The sequence below is a fragment of the Eptesicus fuscus genome, chromosome 13 (genome assembly GCF_027574615.1).
Source record: "Eptesicus fuscus isolate TK198812 chromosome 13, DD_ASM_mEF_20220401, whole genome shotgun sequence".
Lineage (NCBI taxonomy): Eukaryota > Metazoa > Chordata > Mammalia > Chiroptera > Vespertilionidae > Eptesicus > Eptesicus fuscus.
In genome coordinates this window covers 36911056-36932262 of record NC_072485.1, presented here as the reverse complement: position 1 = coordinate 36932262, position 21207 = coordinate 36911056, and the positions used below count along the sequence as shown (strand labels likewise).

Sequence of the window (21207 nt, the reverse complement as noted above, 5' to 3'; positions counted from 1 at the left end):
CTTATTTCTGTATCCCAATCCCTTCCTTTGTTCCAGCTTTAATTTTACATTCTCACCTATCTTGTTAGTCCTGAATCCTGGCAGACTCACTATTTGTCCCAATTCTCTGCTTTGGGTAAACCACAGGTCTGCTATTGCTGTAAAACAACTTCATTACTGTCAGCTGTTCTTCCTGGGTACACCACCTTGCCTTCTTTCTTTAGCTAGTCCTTTATAATCACCGTGGGCTCTCCAGGTCCCAGTTGTAATCAATACCATCACCATAGCGCTTACTCTTTCATGTGAAACTGTGATAAACACTGGGCTTTACATAGTTTCTAATGTTCACAACAGCTCTGCAAGTGGCCATTATAATTTATCTTTATAGTTAGGAAGTGGAGGCTCACACATTATGATTATAAAACTAGTATGTAAAAAAGCTAGAATTCCAATTTATGTCTCTCTGACTATATTTCCTTCAATTAACAGAACCATTCACTTGGACAAATTCAGTACTTCTGGCAGGGATAACTTTATCCTACTAGCCACTTAACTCTGTAACAGCACTGGTGAACTTTATATATCAATAGATGGGGCTTTCCATACTTTAACATCCTCCTTGGTGTCCAACACAGTCACATACCATACAGATGAACACTAAAATTATTGCTGAATTAATAAGCACCATAGTTATTTTTAGGAAGAAGAAGAAAACAAACCAGGGGAAAACAACAATAGCCAAAATGACATAAATTCTCTTTGTTCCGAACACAACCAAAATTCTGCAAACATGTAACAAACTCCCCACTTCTAAAAAAGTAATTAAAACCACCAGAGTAAAATAGTTTTGGATAAGGTTAGACAGTAACTGAAAGAAATAACATCAGTTTTGCTTTTTGTAGCTTCAATTACTATCCATAATGGTCCAATTACTAAGGATTAATTTGATGTCTCACTATAGTAACCTGCATTTGCTTGTAGACAATGCCAACAGGCATTGCATTTCATGCAAAATGAGTTCTATTTGTATCACTACTCAAAGGATTAATTGGGAATTTAAAAAAACCTTATGTCAAACTTGCTTATTCCAAAGACAGTCAACCCTTCAGATATTGTTTGCTTAGCCAGACCTCAGCAACTTAGATAATAGAAGGGTGAGGCTATTTTCCCACATACTTAAAGTGGGGGGGAAAAAAGGCAGGTTAGTCATCTCCCTCACCAAGGAATGCAATGCTAGCAATGGGTAGAGAACCCCATGTTTACATTTCTAAGGTAGAATGCATATACTGTAGAGTTAGAAACATTAGACATTAAATTATACAGAGACACTAAATCACCATGCAAATAATGTATAACCTAACTAGCAATTAAAGAAAAGTAAATTAATATCACTCAAGTTAGTTAAAATAGTAAATTAAGCACAGATATTTATATTCATTCTTTCCTGAGATAATCCTATATAATAAAAGCCCAACGATCGAATGTTGAACGACGGGTCAACTAGTCGCTATGATGCACACTGACCACCAGGGGGCAGATACTCAACACAGGAGCTGTCCTCTGGTGGTCAGTGTGCTCCTACAGTGCAGCCACTCAGAGGGCAGGTCCACAGCCGCTTGGCTGACTAGTATGAGTGGTGCTCCCACAGAGGGCCAATCCCCGCAGGCCACGCCCCCCACCAGTGCATGAATCCTGTGCACTGGGTCTCTAGTCTTAACATAATAATAATAAAATTAAAAAAAAGAAACAGCATAGCAGCACAATTCACCATAGCTAAGATTTGGAAACAGCCTAGGTGCCCGTCAGCAGATGACTGGATCAGAAAACTGTGGTACATCTACACAATGGAATACTATGCTGCCATAAAAAAGAAGAAATTCTCATAATTTGCAGCAACCTGGATGGAATTGGAGAACATTATGTTAAGTGAAATAAGCCAGTCAATGAAAGAAAAATACCACATGATCTCACTCATTTATGGGTAATAAAGAACATTATAAACTTGAACAAAAAGATAGATAGAGACAGTAAAGCATCAAACAGACTGTCAAATTACAGGGGGAAAGTTAGGGAGAGGTGGGGGAGATAAGAGATCAATCAAAGGACTTGTATGCATGCATATAAGCATAACCAACGGATGCAAAACTCTGGGGGGTGAGGGCATATATGGGAGTGGGGTGGGGGGTGGCAATGGTAAGATATGTACACATATAATACCTTAATAAAAAAATAAAATAAAATAAAATAAAAAATAAAAAAAGAAACAGGAAAGGGGCCTTCAGTGGACAAGAGATCTCAAGAAATCTTTGGAGATGGCTGAGAAAACAGATGGCTGAGTAATGACCAATGTGTCAAAGCCTGGAAGCCACTATTTGAAATACAGAGTATGCTGTAGCAGAAAGGAAGTGACCTGAACACAGAATCTTGGTAAGGCTGGGGATGGGGGGAATAGAGATTCATGGAGAGTTTGCATACCTAACTGACAATGCTCCCCTCACTCCTGCCAGAATGGCTGGAAGTCAGATGTCCCTACCAACCAGGGAATAGGAGGTATTTCTCTAAAGCAGTGGTCTGCAGCAGCATCCCTGGTAGGTTTGCTATGACACACTGCTGGGCCCCACTCCCACTGTTTCTGATTTCAGTAGTGTTTGTTGGGGCTGGGGAGAGAGGGGGATGGGAAGGAATTTCTTTTTGAATTAGAAATTCAAATGGGTAGGAATTTCTTTTTGAATTAGATAGTGGTGATGGTTGCACAACTTTCTGTCTATAGTAAATACTACTGAATTGTACATTTTTAAAGGGTGAATTTTATGGTATGTGAGTTAGAGCTCAATAAAGTTATTCTTGCCGAAACTGGTTTGGCTCAGTGGATAGAGCGTCGGCCTGCGGACTCAAGGGTCCCAGGTTCGATTCCGGTCAAGGGCATGTACCTTGGTTGCGGGCACATCCCCAGTAGGGGGTGTGCAGGAGGCAGCTGATCGATGTTTCTAACTCTCTATCCCTCTCTCTTCCTCTCTGTAAAAACTCAATAAAATATATTTAAAAAACAAATAAATAAATAAAGTTATTCTTAAAAATCATTTACTCATTTGCACACAGGGCTCTCACAGAAGCCCACCACAAAGATTTGAACCATCAAATCATGTCTCCCCTTTGTCTTCCCTATGCTAAACATTTTTCTTTACTCATTTCTTTTAGCCATGATATCCAGATCCCTCTTATCCTGGCTGTTTTCAGACAGAATATAAACTGACAACTGTTTCATACAACATCTAATAAAATATTCTAAGTATTTAGAAGCGGACAAGGAACAGGACAGAGAAACTAGAGTTTTCTGGCTTGTGATAATTTGGCTAAGTATAATTCATTCAAGGATAACATATCAAACATAACATGAAAGTACCAAAAGACATCACATAGCCAAATAAAAACAGATAATGTACTGGAGTAACTAAAAGATTATATACTATGAAATGCTCTATAACAAGCATGTCAAACTCAAAGGCTAACACGGGCCAAATAACCAAGGCATGTGGCCCACGGTCTGCGAGTTTGACATGCTTGCTCTATAACAATGGGGAGAAAAAGTACTAACTGGGTTTCTATTATTCCAAGAACAGAACCAAATATTAACAGCCAGTGGTCATGAAATATGAATGACATTTTATGTAACCATTCTACTGATAAAGTTACCTCTAAATTCAATTCAACCTAGACAAGGGGAAATTCCCTTGCCATATGCTCTTCTTGCCCTCAGGACAATCTTTTCTTTTTTTATAATAGCTAATACATATTTCTAATTTCTTATTTACTGCCTACTTTGCTCATTAGAGTCATTAAGTTTGGGATCTTATCTGTCTTGTTTATCTCTGTATCCCAGCACCTAACCTAGTGTTTGGTACACGGCTGGCTCTCAACAAATACTTAATTGAATTGAGATTGATTTCTGAGCTCTGAATCAGTCATGTGGTAGTAATTGAAACTAAGAAGACAAAGAGGAACAAAATACAGTTTGAGGAATTTATAGGCTAATGGGAAGATAAGCAAAAAACAAAAAACAGAAGAAACCCATCCCAAAACCTCCAGATAATGTCAATATTTTTTTATAAATTGATAGAAACCAATTTCCAGGTGTTTAAGTATTTATTCTGTATTAAGTTAACAGATTTACAAAATTAAATAAAATTCCTTAAATTCAAAAGCTGAGAATCTACGCTATAGAAAAAAAAAAAAATCAATGATTCCAAAATAGATATAAAATAGATTAAAAAAATAGTTACAAAATAGATAAAGTAACCTAGACATATAGAACAAGGGCATTTAACAAGAAAGACATGCTGCTGGTGTGGATTCTCTGGGTGAGGTCATTTTTAAGCTGAGTTTAGATTGATGGGCAGGGGTTAGCCAGACAAAGGTACGGGAAAGATGTTCTAGGTAAAAAAAAAACACAACACATGCAAAAGACCACAAAAATGTGAAACAGGATGATGTGATTAGAATATTTTAAGCAGTTTTGGATAGCTGAAGCAAAGGGAAGAGAAAGCAAATGATTGAAGAAATGCAAAGGGTGTGTAAAAAGAATTTGGAATGATATCCACATAGCTGCTTTGACAAAAGGATGATAGTGCATTTCCTAGATAGGGAATTCAGAAGGAATATAAACAGATTTAGAGACCATGATGATGAATTTAGTTTTGAACATGTTGAGGTGTTTATACAATAGCCAATTGGAAAAGACAGGTGGGAGCTGAGCAGAGATTCCATGTTAGCCACATGAACTTCAGAACAGTATTCTTTACCATCACCTTCTATTCATCTAGGTTTTTTTACTCTAGTACTTCGATGCCAACAATCTAATTCCTCATTAAGACCTCTAATTCTTTAACTTCACCACTTTTTCCATCATCACCCTTTACTACTACTTCCTCACTTTGCTCCTGACCAAAGCATAGATTCCTTGATCTATCCTTATAAGCTTCTGTACCTATCTGCTTCCAGCAGATTTACTTGGCAATACCCAACTCTTGTTTAATCCAAATATTCACATTCTCTGTATTGTATACCAAGTAAGCTAAATATTCCTACTAAAAAGCCTCTGCACTTGCTGCTCAATTTGCCTGCCTATATCATATAAATAATGAAATTGGTAAGGTGATAATGAATAAAGTTCCTGAGTCATACCAGCAGTCTACTAATTCATATTTCTATCTAAATAGGGTTAAATTTTAACATAAACAATATACTAAAAGAAACCTCTGTGTTTTCAAGGTCCCATCTTCAAGAAAACAGCATAAAGAACCATCAGTATTCACACACATTCAGGAAACAAGAAGATAATTAAAGATCTCAAAATTTGATGGTGATATCATTTCTAAAAAATAGAGCAAAAGGAGTGATTAACCTTTACTTAATTCTTGTTGTGGGCTCAACTTTAGAGTAGAAAAGGCAAAGCAAAATTTTAGAAAAATAATTTGTGCTTTACAAGTCAATTTAATGATATTACTGAATATATATTCTTAGTAGATATAGCTATTTAGAATATTTATAATCTGTGACAGACATATATGAAAAGAACTACAAACTGGCTAACTGTTAAAAACAAGAGGAACTCTTTTTCCTTTAGGACAGGAAGTAGGTAAGTACTATAAGAGAAGAGAAAAAGAGAAAAATAATTTCTATTGAGAGAAAAAAAGGAAGGAGTCAAGAAGCAGGTAATATTTCAGCTGAGCCTTGAGGAATGAGTTATGGAAAAAGGTGTCTAATGTTATAGGGAGGAACACTGGAAACACAGAAGTACATGAAAACGAATGGCATGGATAAAATAGCCACAGTCAAAAAGATTTTGAAAATCAGTGAGTATAAATTAACAAAGTTCAGATAAACATCTAAATATCAAGTGGGTGAAGGATGAAAAACTCTTATGGGACAGGAAGACAGTTTCATACCCAGTTACAAGGGTACCTCAGTTTGACTCAGGTTCACATGCTGACTTTCTGACCACAAGCACGGAAAGGATGGGCATCCTGAATATGAGTATTGTTTGGCTTCTGAGCTCAGCATCTGGGTTATCAGATGAGATAACCCAGGGGGATGAGTTCAGAATTGCTCACATCAAGCACAAAGCAACCAGTTAATCAACCTGGAATTAAATCAACTCAATGTCCGAAATGATTCCACACCCCTTGCCCCAAATGGAAGTACATGTAGCTAATTTTTTTCTCATTATAAAAGTAATAAACACTAGTTTTTCATATCTGAAAGACAAGTTTAAGAAAGAAAATAAAAATTAGTAGAGTTAGCCATTGCTTACAAGTTGAAATATGGTGATTTTTCTAGACTTTTTCCTACTTATACATACACACATATTGTAAAAAACTGAAATTACATTCTACTTTCTTTTTCATAACCACTTTTTTTTTTTTTTGCTTCTTTTAACAACATGATGTAAAGTTTTATCATCAGTTTTAATGGCTGTACAGTAGATCGTTGTTTGGTTGAATCATCATTAACCCTTAGTTTATTGCCAAGGTCCATATGTCCAGTTTTAATTTTGAGTTTCTTTGTTGAGCAAGTCATGAAAAACAAGAAAAGACTTAGAAATTGTTACAAACTAGGAGAGAGGGGGGAAACATGACAACTAAATGTAATGTGGGACCCTGAGTTGGATCCTGGAAATGAAAAAAGGCATTGATGGGAAACTGGTGAATTACAGATTACGTAGTTAATAGTAATGTACTAACACTGGTTCTCAGTTTTGTCAAATGCACCATGGTAATGTAAGATGTTACCAATGGGGGAAACTGGGTGAGAAGTATAAAAAAAAGTCTGCACTATCTTTGCAACTTTCTTATATTTAAAAATTGTTCAAAAATAGAAATTCTTATTTAAAAACAAAATTAACCTTTAAAATGGAGCCATAAACCCACCAAACCGACATAGATATCCTTTTGGAAAATGTTAACCTTCTAAATTTAACTACCATTTATTCCATTTTAAAAGTCTGTTAAATTAGTTTAAAAACAAAGCTGAGGGAAAGAAAACTAACAATTTCTTATTGGAGACTAAATCATGCATTAATCTGAGACATGATGTACTGTATATTAATAGTCCTAGAACTATGCATATTAAACTAGGAACATTTGACTGACATTATTAGAAATACTCCATAATACATTAAAAAATACAAAACCTCATTCTGCCAATTTAATATTCTGTCAAGTTTCACTGTACACTGTGTTCTGTGGTTCACTACACTTTACTGGGAAAGAGGGAACATATTTAATCCACTAGTGATAGTATAATAGAGAAACCAATGTTTCATAAATGTACACCTTTCATGTATATGACACTTCTGAGGGGAAGATACTTTGCCTCTAACTCGATAGATAAAACACATGAATACTGAAAGGCTGTTAAGAAAGGTTATCCAAAACTTGGGTATAAGGTCAAAAGTTGCACAGCATGTCCTTTCAATGGGACACAAACCCACTCAGAGGTTATTTAATTACTTAGGGGAAGGTACTTTGCTCAATTATTTTATTTACTACTAGAGGCCTGGTGCACAAATTCGTGCACAGGTGGGGTCCCTCAGCCTGGCCGGCGATTGGGGCCTATGGGGGGGGGGGGGCAGCTGGCAGGGAGGAGGGACTGTGGGGGGAGAAATGGGGCCGTGGGAGGTTGGCTCTGGGAGCACACTGACAACCAGGGGGCAGCTCCTGCATTGAGCGTCTGCCCCCTGGTGGTCGGTGCGCATCATAGCGACTGGTCAACTGGTTGTTCCAGTCATTCTGCCACAACAGTAGCAGATTGAATTAAATATCCATATTAACTAAAATTATAAGTTAACTTATAGATTTTGTCCAGTAAAATTGTAAATAATTTCTGTCAGGTATAAGACAAACTTCCAAAGGTCAGGGTTTATTGGTCTGTGGGATATTAGCCAGTTTTTAACTAACCAGGCAATCTTATTTTTAAAATTCCTTTATTAAATTATCTATGAATACACAGCTCTTCAAGTGCTCTTTGAACTAGCTTTACTATTTTACTTTTCCCTCAGTAATTAATGAATTGAATAAAATATTTGATACATGTTAACTTTGTATTTATACTAGAGGCCCAATGCACGAAATTCATGGAAGAGTAGGCCTTCTTTCCCCCCGCTGCCAGCACCGACTTCCCTCTGGTACCCAGGACCCGGGCTTCCCTCGCAACCCCGGCTTCATCTGGAAGGACGTCTGGTCTAATTAGCATATTATCCTTTTATTATTACAGATGAGTCCTATTTTATTTTTTAAAACTATACTTTGGCAGGAATAAGAAAATGGTCAATTACTGGAGGCAAGGATAAATAATGAAGTAAAGACAGTATTTTTGATAAGTGATGCTGGGAAAACTGGACAGATACATGAAAAAAATGAAACTGGACCACTTTCTTAGACATACAAAAATAAACTCAAAATGAAGACTTAAATGTGAGATCTGAAACCACAAAACTCCTGAAAGAAAACATAGGCAGTAAACTCTTTAACATCACTCTTAGCAATAACTTTTTGGATATGTCTTCTTGAGCAGAGAAAACAAAAGAAAAATAAACAAATGGGACTACATCAAACTAAAATGATTCTGCACAGTGAAAGAAACCATCAACAAAACAAAAAAACATCCTACTGAATGGGAGAAAATATTTGCCAATGATACATCTGATGAGCAGTTAATATCCAAAATATAGAAAGAACTCATACAGCTAACACACACAAAAGAATCCATACCTGCCCTAACCGGTTTGGCTCAGTGGATAGAGAGTCGGCCTGCGGACTGAAGGGTCCCAGGTTCGATTCCGGTTAAGGGCATGTACCTTGGTTGCAGGCATATCCCCAGTAGGAGGTGTGCAGGAGGCAGCTGATCGATGTTTCTAACTCTCTATCTCTCTCTCTTCCTCTCTGTAAAAAAATCAATAAAATATATTTAAAAAAAGAAAAAAAGAAACCACACCCAAAGCAACAATAAAAACAAAATGATCTGATTAAAAAATAGGCTGAGGAACTGAATAGACATTTCTCCAAAGAGAAGATACAGATGACCAATAGACATATGAAAAGATGCTCAACATCACTAGTCATCAAGAAATGCAAACTAAAACCACAATGAGATATAACCTCACATCTGTCAGAATGGCTATCATCAATAAATCAACAAGTATTAGAAAGGGAACCCTTGGACACTGTTGGTGGGGTTGTAAATTAGTGCAGCCACTATGGAAAACAGTATGGAGATCCCTTGAAAAATTAAAAACAGACCTGTCATTTGACCCAGCAATTACACAGATGGGTATTTATCCAAAGAAAACAAAACACTAATTTGAAAAGATATTTGCACCCCTATTTTCATTATATCATTACTAGTAATAGCCAAGATATGGAATCAATATAGCTGTCCATCCAGAGTTGAATGGATAAATAAGAGGTGGTATATATTATTAATATACACAATGAAATATTACTCAGCAATAAAGAAGAATAAAATATTGCCTTTTAGGACAACATGGACAGACCTAGAGGATACTATGCTAAGTGAAATAAGTCAAAAAGAGAAAGACAAATACTGTATGATTTCACTTTTATATGGAATCTAAAAAAACACACAAAACAAATAAACAAAACAGAATCACACTTATAGATGTTCTTTTTATTTTGGCTGATGGTTGCTAAAGAGGGTGGTGGTAATGAAAATAAAATTTAAAAAATTAAAATTTCAAAATATTACACTTTGACAGGTTTAAGTTAATTTCCATGACATTCCTGACAAGACCTTTTCCACATACAGCTCTGCAGATCCTACAATCTTACGGGGCCGTATGATGATAGTTTTTCTGTACAGTATTCTAATAATATTGTCTATTATTTGAATATTTGAATTGTTTCTGCCTCAAAGATAAATCAGAAAAGAATCTAAGTAAAGTACATGTTATTTTCAAGACCATCTTTATTCCACCACTGACTTTCCATCCTGACAATAAAGTATGTAACAAGATAAACATGAACACTATTCTATTATACATCCCCTGAGTTTCCCCACCTGTACATTTTAAGAACAATGGGAAACACATAAAGATTCCCTTGTTTTCAGTGGAGCCATTTCTTCAGTCTGCGGGCCTCTGCTCTATCCACTGAACCAAACCAGCTAGGGCTTCAAGAGATTAAAAAAAAAAATGTTCTTATTGATTTCAGAGAGGAAAGAGGGATAGAAACATCAATAAGAGAGAATCATTGACCAGATGCCTCCTGCACGCTCCCTACTGGAGATTGTGCCTGAAACCAGGCATGTGCCCTGACCTGGCATCGAACAGTGACCTCCTGGTTCAATGGTTGATGTTCAACCACTGACCCACAGTGGTCAGGCTCTTCAAGATATTTTTGAGCCTCAATCTCTATATGAGAAAACAAAGATATATAAAAGAAACCCAGTACTTGTTAAATCAGCATTAAGAAATTACGCAGAGAATCACAGAATATAAGATTTAGACAGGACTTCAAAAATCTTTCTGTCCAACCTGTTTTAAGGAAAAGCAAAGTTGGGCTGAAAGGAGTATAGTGATTTTCCAGATTTGAGAATCGCTAAAATTAATATGACCTGCCCTTCTAAGACTTTCTAATTTGTCACATGTCTCTCAGAATGGTTTTGTGGGTTAATTTACTTATTAAGCCAATTACTAAACTAATTATTAAAAATACTTTTCTTCTATTTGTTTCAAGTACCTTTGTTTTTTTTAATGAAATGGGTTATTTCCTGGTTGAGGTGGGAATTATAACTTTATTTTCATAATGATTAACTATATTTAAATTTTCACTATTTTAAAAAAAGATTGGTAAAATCTTAAAAAACCACAACTTCATATTTCTAGTGCTACATTTTTCACTAAAAACAAAAGTCTAGACTAACGTGTTTTTTGTTTTTGTTTTTGTTTTTTAGTAAGAAACTTGGATATTGTCATGTCATTCCAAATGTACTTTTGGTGAATCCAAGTGGAGTAATTTCAATTTTTAGGTTTTAACATTGGGAAAGAAAGCATTATTTCACTCCCACCCAACCCATAATCAGTAGTCCATTAAAACAAAAGAGAAAAGAAAATTCAGTACCCTGACATCACTTCTAGGTGAAGTTGTCCCGAGACAGTTAAGAAAGCAGGAACATCAAAAAAATTCTCTTCAGGTACCTTTATTTTGCTTGAAGGCTGCAAATGAAAACATAAGCCACAAAAAGCTATTACATGCTTTGCTCTGATTTTCACACTTACACATGTGCCACAACTAAAAATCATAACACAATTAAACAATGTGAGGCCAGGTCATGCTCATAAAAATAAAGACTGTTCTCAGTACACACCCAACAGAGAAAATGTCTGCTTGGGAAATGCTTAAGTCAATGAAGTTTACTCCATATTTTCAAAACACAATAACCAAAGGACAAAGTACTTTTGTCACAAAATAAACTTCTAAGAAGTGTTTCTGATTGAGGGTCAAACCAAGGCAAGAGATTCTGAATTAAAATTTTTAAATGTGAATAATTATAGAATCTCTTAAAATTTTGATCCATGATTAAGATTTAATTTTTTAAGGGATGGCCTCTAGAACTGTTATTATTAAATTATTAATGATAATGCTCTTAATACAGATTTTAATAAACACATTATAAACTTTTAAGCACATTATTTCATTTAATTTTCTCCACTACTTAGAGGTAAGAAGAGCAGGACGCTATCTTTAAAAGACATGATAAATAATTAGATTTAAAAATATGTAGGGTCATTATTCCATTTGAAATGGGTAGCAAACAAGCTAGCCAACGTTTATAACAGTCAAGGTAAAAAAATTAGAGTTCAAACACAATTTAAATAGTATAATCAACAAAGCTTCTGGATCAAGTTATGACTATTACACCTAATTTTTTGGAAAGAAGCTAACTAATTTACCAACCTTTGTATTTCAAATTGTGCGTTTATTTGAAAATGTTATATTGCAATGGTGCAGTTACTGTAAAAGTGTAATAAAGTCAATTTTAAATATACAACAGAGAATGGAAGACTCCTTTTAGGAGAATTATAGAAACACATGGAATGAAGGTATCTTATTCAATCCCACTGGTTGTTCTAAAAATACTACATGTCATGTATAGGTATGAATGTGTATTAATGAGAAATCTAGTGTAAAAATTACCAATTGAAATCATTCCCTTATTCTGTAGTTACCTATTATTTTTCAATCCTACTTTGATATTGGTTTTAACCTTTTGCACTCGGATGTCAAGTGTGACTCGACACGGTTAGCAATGGTAGCAGCTCGAGAAAAAAAGCAAGCGAGTGCAAAGGGTTAAATGTCCTATCATTGCTTTTTAAATAATGATAATATAATGATATTAAATGTATCAAATTTTATATACTTTTTCTAATATTTATCAGTTACTTTTTATTAAATTTATTGGGGTGATATTGGTTAATAAAATTATATAGGTTTCAAGTATACTATTTGTTGTTGTTAATCCTCATTTGAGAATATGAGGTGTGGGAGGCAAACACCAGGTACTAGACTGTAGTTACTAGAGAGGCCTGCGTTAGCTTAATGGCATTAATGGCTCCAATTTTCCACACCTCTCCACATCTGCACCCCTTGGCATATCACCCACTAACTGTGAGCTTGGCCATGTGACTTCTTTGGCCAAGGGTACGGTAACAAAATGGACAAAAATTGTGGCTTGAAAAGTGCTTGTACATTTTCACATTCTTTCCTGAACTATTCCACCACAGAGATCATGCCCTGATTAGCATAATAAAGGAATTTGAGGAATATTTGGAGAAGGGTCATCTCCTGAGGCCATCCTAGACCAGCCAGTTCCCAACCAACCCATCAAATGACCAAGCCCCATCCAGATCAGGACCACCCAAATGAGCTGTAGAAAGAATAAATGGTTTTGCTACAGAGTGATATGATACAAGGGTCCTGCAAAGACCAATAACAACAGTGTGCTATGAATGAAAATATGTTTATCTCAACTCTATATTCCTGAGGTTAAAAAAATATACATTCTAAAAAGATGTGGTACATTTACAACATGGAATACTAAGTAGCAGTAAAAAAGAAGAATCTCTTACACTTTGAGACAGCATGGAGGGACCTGGAGTATTATGCTAAGCAAAATAAGCCTGTCAGAGAAAGACAAGTATCACATTATCTCACTCATATATGGAATCTAATGAACAAAATAAACTGGTGAACAAAACAGACCAAGAGACACAGAAGCATGGAACAGACTGACAAATTTCAGAGAGAAGGCGGGGATAGGTAGGAAGGGTGGGGAGAGATTAATCAAAGAACTTGTATGCATATATTCATAACCCATAGACATAGACCAGTGATGGGCAACCTTTTGAGCCTGGTATATCAAACTTCGCCAAAAAACTGAGCATAACTCGGGTAGTGTGTCACTTTGAGGAAAAAACATTATTTCGCGATATTTATAGTTTAAATAACATAAATGTATAATTGTTATATATAATTGTATTTAATAAACCAAAAACTAAATATTTAGTGCTGACACGCGTGTCATAGGTTCGCCATCACTGATAGACAATAGTGTGGCGAAAACCTGGGGGAGGTTGGGGAGGGGTGGAGGGAGTCAATGGGAGAAAAAAGAGGGACATCTATAATACTTTCAACAATAAAGATAAATTTTAAAAATATATATATATACTTTCAGATACACGTATTTCTACAAAAACAACCACAGCCAATATACACTAAACACTATGTGCCATGCACTGTGCTAAGGAGTTTACAAGCAACCCAATGAGATAAGTATTAGTAGCCCCACTTATAGAGGAAAAAGCTGAGACACAGAGGTTAATAACTGAACTTGCTTAATGTGAGACAGAACATGAACAAAGTGGTCTGGCTCTAGAACCTCTATCCTTAGCTTCAACGTGATACTGCCACACAATATTTTCAGGAGTCACAAGAAGAGTTAACAATGGTTGATTCTGGGGAGGAAAACTAGATCACTGGGGAACAAAATTAGGATGGAATCTTTCTGTACTGTTAAAAGCTTTCTTTTGAACTATGAACTATATTAGCTATTAAAAAATAAATTTAAAATAGCATTTTTTAAAAAGTTGGATTCTGCCCTGGCCAGTGTTGCTCAGTTGGTTGGAGCACTGTCCCATATGCCGAAAGGTGTGGGTTCAATTCCCAGTCAGGGAACATACCCAAGTTGCGGGTTCGATCCCTCGTTGGGGTATGTACTGGAGGGAACAGATCAAAGCTTCTCTCTTACACTGATATCTGTGTGTCTGTCTGTCTCTCTTTTCCTCTCTCTAAAATCAATTTTAAAAAAAAGCTGGATTCTGAGGTATTGTCAGCAATTACTAAAAGTAAACAGTATACTGGTTTTATTTCCTGTATATTCTTTAACACATAAACCATAAGGATTTTATCTTTTGTCCTATAGTAGCATGGATTTCTTTGATCAGATCAGCACCAACAGAAAAATAAAAAAGTCAAGAACAAAGTATGAAACAAAGTTAAATATCAGGAAGACCTTAGATGGTTACAAAAGTCTATCACTGTACTACTTAAAATGAAAATAGCTGGGGCAGGCCAACGGAAGAGAAGGCCAAAGGATACTGAGTTCTTTGAGATCAAGTTTACTAGTACACAGCTCGGTACGCTAAGCAACTTGCCCAGTGCTAGAGACAAGTAAGTGTGAGCAGAGGGGTCAGGAATCGGGATCAGAGGAGACAAAGTCTGATGAGCACGCAAGGATAGCGCCGAAAGCTCCTGTGGCACATTTAGCCATAAGCACTGCTGGCGGAGAGTCCTGGCTGTGCTGGTCTGCACATGCACCGTGAGTGTTATGTTTGTTTTCAAACACAGGTGCTGACAAGCAGGTAGTACAATAGAAAGAAGTTATTTCTCATGTTAACTTTCATAACTATAGTGCCTAGAAGTAGTTTCTATTAGTTTTCCAAGTAAAGCTGTAAATGGATATTTACTATGGTTTTTCTTTAATATCACCAATCATCTTAACACCTATAAGAATTTTTAAAAATACAAAATGTAGATAACATATTTTGAATATATGGTTGTTAAAGTTTAAAGTAGCTTAGAGAAAAGTTTTCATTTTCTTCAGAGAAGTAAATGGAGTGACTATTATGAGTCTATCTCCCTCCTACCCATTCTGAGAAACACCTAATTTATAGATATCCTGCATAATTAATTACAATTTTGGGCTAAATATAAAAGACATCTTTTTTCCTCTGCCCAGTATCCCAACACTATCTACCTAATTCTGATACCCACCAAACAGGAAGTGACTCACTCAGTTCCAAAGAAGGCTTATATCGATATACTCTCTTACATCCCTCTGCTCTCACCCAGTTACCTCTGGGACAGCTTTATTTCCTTCTCTCTTTATGCTTTCACGTCTCAAAATGACCCAAATCTACATCAAGCACTATGAGAGTTATGAGTTTTAAAGTAAAAATAATTTCTGAAGCAAAATATTGAGCTGAGTGATGGTATTTGGTTGTTTATTGTATTGTTCTCTGTAATTTTCTGTATGTTCAAATTTACAAAAAAACAAACCCACAGATCAATATTTATAAGTCTTAAAGATATATCTCAAATGTCAATACTTTTTATTTTCTTCAAGCATAAAATAAGGTGTTTCTTATTCAGTTTCACTGTTCTTGTTTTGTTTAATTACTAGTGTTCCGTAAATTTTCATTAATAGTTGCCGTATTTTATCTATCTGATGCACTAAATAGTCTTCTGGCTGCCCTGTGAATATAATTATTATATTTTTCTGAAAGGGAAAATGAATTATAAGATCCAAAATAAACCACTTAAAAATGAACTTTCCAAATTTCTAACCTTTCCAAATGAATAGATTCCTGGGCACCTGGAAGAAAACAAGACAGCTAAACATAATAAATAAAACAAAAATCCAAGTATTTTACATACTATCAAAACACCATAATGACAAAAATCAGTAAGTATGATACAAGTAATGAGATAACAAGCATTCTCTTTTTAAAATTTAATTTTATTTTTCTATTATCATTTAACCCCTCTATGCCCTCTGCCACTTCCACCCATCCCCCTCTCTACACCCGTAATCACCACACTGCTGTCCATGTCCATAAGTTTTATTCTTTTTTGATCAATCCCTCCACTATCACCCCCACCACTCCTGAGCTGTCTGCCTGCTCTCTACCTATGAATCTATCTCTATTTTGTTTGGTAGTTCAGTTATAACAAGCATTCTTGATGGTTTATATTCAGAAGTATTTTTTCACAATGAACAAAAGCTCTGATTCCAAATATTTATTTCAGTGTACAGTACTTTAAGAAATGACTTTATATTCTTTTATATTCTACTAGAGGCCCGGTGCACGAAATTTGTGCACGGGGGGCGGGGGGGGGGGGGGGAGGTGTGTCCCTCAGCCCAGCCTGCACCCTCTCCAATCTGGGACCCCTTGAGGGATGTCCAACTGCCTGTTTAGGCCCAATCTCGGACATCCCTCTCACAATCCAGGACTGCTGGCTCCCAACTGCTCGCCTGCCTGCCTTCCTGATTGCCTCTAACCGCTTCTGCCTGCCAGCCTGATCACCCCCTAACCACTCCCCTGACAGCCTGATTGATGCCTAACTGCTCCTCTGCCAGCCTGTTTGCCCCTAACTGCCCTCCCCTGAAGGCCTGGTCACCCCTAACTGCCCTCCCCTGCAAGCCTGGTAACCCCCAACTGCCCTTCCCTGCAGGCCCGGTCGCCCCCAATTTCCCTCCTCTGCCAGCCTGGTCATCCCTAACTGCCCTCCCCTGCAGGCTTGATCGCCCCCAACTGCTCTCCCTTGCAGGCCTGGTCCCTCCCAACTGCCCTCCCCTGCTGACCATCTTGTGGTGGCCATCTTGTGTCCACATGGGGGCAGGATCTTTGACCACATGGGGGCAGCCATCTTGTGTGTTGGAATGATGGTCAATTTGTATATTATTCTTTTATTAGATAGTATAGAGGCCTGGTGCATGGGAGGGGGCCAACTGGTTTGCCCTGAAGGGTGTCCCGGATCAGGGTGGGGGTTCCCTTGGGGCATGGGGCGGCCTGGGTGAGGGGCCTGTGGTGTTTTGCAGGCTGGCCACGCCCCCCAGCGACCCAAGTGGAGGCCCTGGTATCTGGAATTTATTTATCTTCTACAATTGAAACTTTGTAGCCTGGAGCGGAGCCACGCCTTCTGCTCGCTCCTCCATGGCGGCAGCCATTTCTGTTGGGATTTATTTATCTTCTATAATTGAAACTTTGTAGCCTTAAGCGGAGGCCTGGGCTGGCCAGGGTGTGTGGAAAGCTTGGCTTCCTCCATTGCCGGGGAAACCCAAGCCTCCCTCCTGCTCTCTCCGTGGCCACAGCCATCTTGGGTTAATTTGCATACTCACTCCTGACTGGCTCATGGGCGTGGCTTGTGGGTGTAGCGGAATGATGGTTAATTTGCATATTACTCTTTTATTAGATAGGATTTCTCCCAAATAAGAGAAATTATCAAAGACAAATGTTGAAGATGGGATAAGAGTCGATGAATTATGAACCATAATTGTAAGAATCACAGAAATTACTATGGATATTCTAGAAACACCAGAAATTTACCATATTATCATTATCCTGAAGTTCCTCAGGAAAAAAACATATATTCACATCACTTTATCTGCCACAATGTAAATAAAAAATTCTTCCAACTTATTCCTGGTCAATACAATTACATAACCACCAACCTGACCTAGCAACCTCTTACCTCAGTGATTTGAGATACTATCTTTATATATTTCCATACAAACTTGGATCTATTTCTGAGCTTTCAGTTCTATCCTATTGGTTTATTTGTGCACCAATACTACACTAATTTAATTTAGAGACTTTACAGTATATTTTAATTCTGATAACTCAAGCATTTTGAATGTATTCATTAGTATTAACATGGAGACTTTTCCAAGCTCTCTTCATTGAATAATAAATTTGTGTTTTATCTCAAATGCAGATATCTCCCATATTTCCAAGCCCTACTTCAATTCATTTTTTTAGTTGCACAAATATTTACAGTGATTACTATGTGCCAGGTACTAGGCTAAATGCAGGGTTACAGTAATGAATAAGAGACATCATCCCAGAGGAACTATAATGTTTTTTATTTTCATGGGTTAACACAGTGAAACAAAAGATATTTAATATGAATCTCTCATCTTGAGTTTTTGAAACTTGTGAATATGTCTGGAGGTGGTTACGTAGACAAAGTCCCAATTTATTCACTCATGAATCAATTTGGTTTGTTATCAGCCTGAAGAAACTAACAGAACTTTCTCCAAGTTTCTTACTCCTTTAGATGTACTAATTTTCCAAAAATAACTAGCTCACAGATTGATGAAAGAACTACCTGCTGCTCATTTTAATGGCTGAGGACGGGTGGATGGGTGGGTGGGTATACCAACCATGTGTTCACAGAAAATAACTCACAAGCAGTATCCTGGCCACCCACACTGAAAAGCCAGTCAATACCACTACACACCTATTAGAACATTGAATGCTGTTGAGGATGTGAAGCAATAGAAACTCTCATTCATTTCTGGTAGGAATGTAAAAGATACAGCCACTTTGGAAGATAGTCTGGTGGTTCCTTATAAAACTAAAAATACTCTTGCCATTACCCAAAGAGCTGAAAACTTACATCCACATGAAAACCTGCACACAGATGTTTATGGTAGCTTAATTCACAATTGCCAAAACTTGGAAGCGACCAAAATGTCCTTCAGTACGGCAATGGATAAATAAACTATGGTACATCCAGATAATAAAATATTATTCAATACTAAAAAGAAATAAGCTATCAAGCCATGAAAAGACATGGAGGAAACAAGTGCATATTACTAAGTAAAAGAAGCAATTCTGAAAAGACTACATACTACATGAGTACCCAACTACAACTGACCCTTGAACTGCACAGATCCACTTATATGTAAAATCCTATCTGTGTTGTTCAAGGACTGACTATATTTCCATCCATGGTTGGGAATCCACCTGAGTATGAGGAAGGTGAACTTAAGTTATTATAAAGATTTTCAACTGTGTGCTGGGTCAGTACCCCTAACCCCCACATTGTTCAAGGGTCAACTGTATATAATATTCTGGAAAAGACAAACTATGGAGATAATTAAAAGATCAGTGGTTTCCAGGGGCTGAGAGGAGAGGGATGAATAGGCAGAACATGGAAGGTTTTTAGAGCCGTGAAACTATTCCATATGACACTATAATAGTGGATACATGCCATTATACATTTATCCAAACGTGGAGAATATACAACCCACAGTGAATCCTAATATAAACTATGGACTTTGGGTGACAATGTTGCATTAATGTAGGGGAAGCATGTCAAACTGTGGCTGATAAACAATGTAGGGTAATCCTAATATATATAAAAACCCAGGTGCCATCATGAACGGAGGGATGACGGAACACCAGGTTAGGGAGCTGAGGGAGCGGGAGCTGATCAATCGGTGGCACAGCAGTGACTGGCAAGCGGCTGGAAGGCAGACCTCTTGGTCCCTCCTCCTGGCCCTCAGACTCCAATCAATCGGTGGCAGAGGCAGGGTGGAACTGGGGACTGGCTCCCTTAGTAGTCCTGCAGGTTCAATCTCAAGAGGACAGGCCAGGCACCAATGGACCAGTGCTGCCAGTCTCCTAGAACTTGGCCTTGGGCACTGCGGCCGCTTCCCCTCTCTAGACACTCCACAAGGAAGAAAGGATATTGCCAGCAGTGCCAGGGGCAACCAGTGGTGACTGCTCTCCCCATGCTTCCTCCAGGTCACTCGAGCCCGCCCTGCTCCAGATGAATTGTGATCACTGCACATGGAAGGAATGTAGTAAAAAACAAAAACTGATGACCAAGGGCCCGCCTCCATGATGTCTCGGGAGCCTCCGAGTGCTGGTCACCCCAACTATTCAGGTGAGCGGGGAACACAGAGGGGTCAGGAAACCTCCCTGGAGGTCGGGCCATCAGTCTGATCGTGGATCCATCCCCTGCCGTCTGCCAACAGCCGCCTCCGTGGAGAATGGGAGAACAAAGGGAGGGGGCAGTTCTGCAAACCCCAGAGGGAATCCAGGGTCCCAGGTACTCTGCCCTGCCCGCTGACACTTTCGGTTTCTCCCTGAGTCAGAGGCGCCACCCGAGAGACCCTGGGCAGGCGCCTGGTGCAGCCGCCTTTTGGCACAGCCACCTCTCGGCATTTGCCTGTTCGTCTTTGTGTCTGGTGGTCAGTGCGCTCCCACAGGGGGAGTGCTGCTCAGCCAGAAGCCCTGAGCCAGGTTCATGGCTGGCGAGTGCAGTGGTGGTGGTGGGAGCCTCTCCTGCCTCCGCGGTAGCACTAAGCCATCAGTCGGACATCCCCCAAGGGCTCCCAGACTGCGAGAGGGCACAGGCTGGGCTGAAGGACTGCCCCACCCCAAGTGCATGAATTTTGTGCACCAGGCCTCTATTCAACTTTAACATCTGTACCACTCAGGTGTGGGATGTTGATAATGGGGGAGGCTATATATGTGTGGGGCAGGGGTATATGGGAAATATTTATATCTTTGCTTAATTTTGCTGTCATCCTAAAACTGTTCTGAAAAGTAAAGTCTGTTTTAAAAAGCCAGCCAACATATGGATCTCTATGATAAATATGCTATATCATTCATTTGCCAAGAGAAATGATCTCATTTCTATCAGTCTCAGCAAATGTAAACGAGATCAAGAATTCAGACAATGCTGGTAGCACCAGCAAGCTGAGGAGGTCGTTGTATTCACAGAGGGTACAACTTGATCTTCACTCTGCCTTCTTTACTGCAAAGATGAGACTCAGACAGGAATGTAGGTTGTTTTTACATATTTTACACTTTATAAATGTGCCCAGAAGCTTCAGAATTAGATGATAAAACCAATAAACAGACACTGAGGAATAGGACTTACTTAATTATCACCACATTATCTAAAACACCCCTTATTAGGAACTTTGAGGCATACTATACTAGCAATCCTATCTAATAAAAGAGTAATATGCAAATTAACCATCACTCCGCTACACCTAGAAGTCACACCAACAAGCCAATTAGGAGCGAGTATGCAAATTAACCCCAACCAAGATGGTTGTGGCCACAGAGTGAAC

General features: G+C 38.0%; 1 protein-coding gene across 2 annotated transcripts in view; it reads right to left on the bottom strand.

Moving 5' to 3' along the window:
- NARS2 (asparaginyl-tRNA synthetase 2, mitochondrial) overlaps positions 1-21207 on the bottom strand; it is a 123257-nt gene that overhangs the window by 61482 nt on the left and 40568 nt on the right. Inside the window, exon 6 of one of the 2 annotated variants that reach the window (XM_008150019.3) lies at positions 11115-11209. The exons of the other annotated variant lie outside the window; for it this stretch is intronic. Coding sequence (XP_008148241.2) covers positions 11115-11209 — 95 coding nt within the window. The remainder of the gene's footprint in view (positions 1-11114; positions 11210-21207) is intronic. 2 annotated transcript variants of the gene reach the window in all.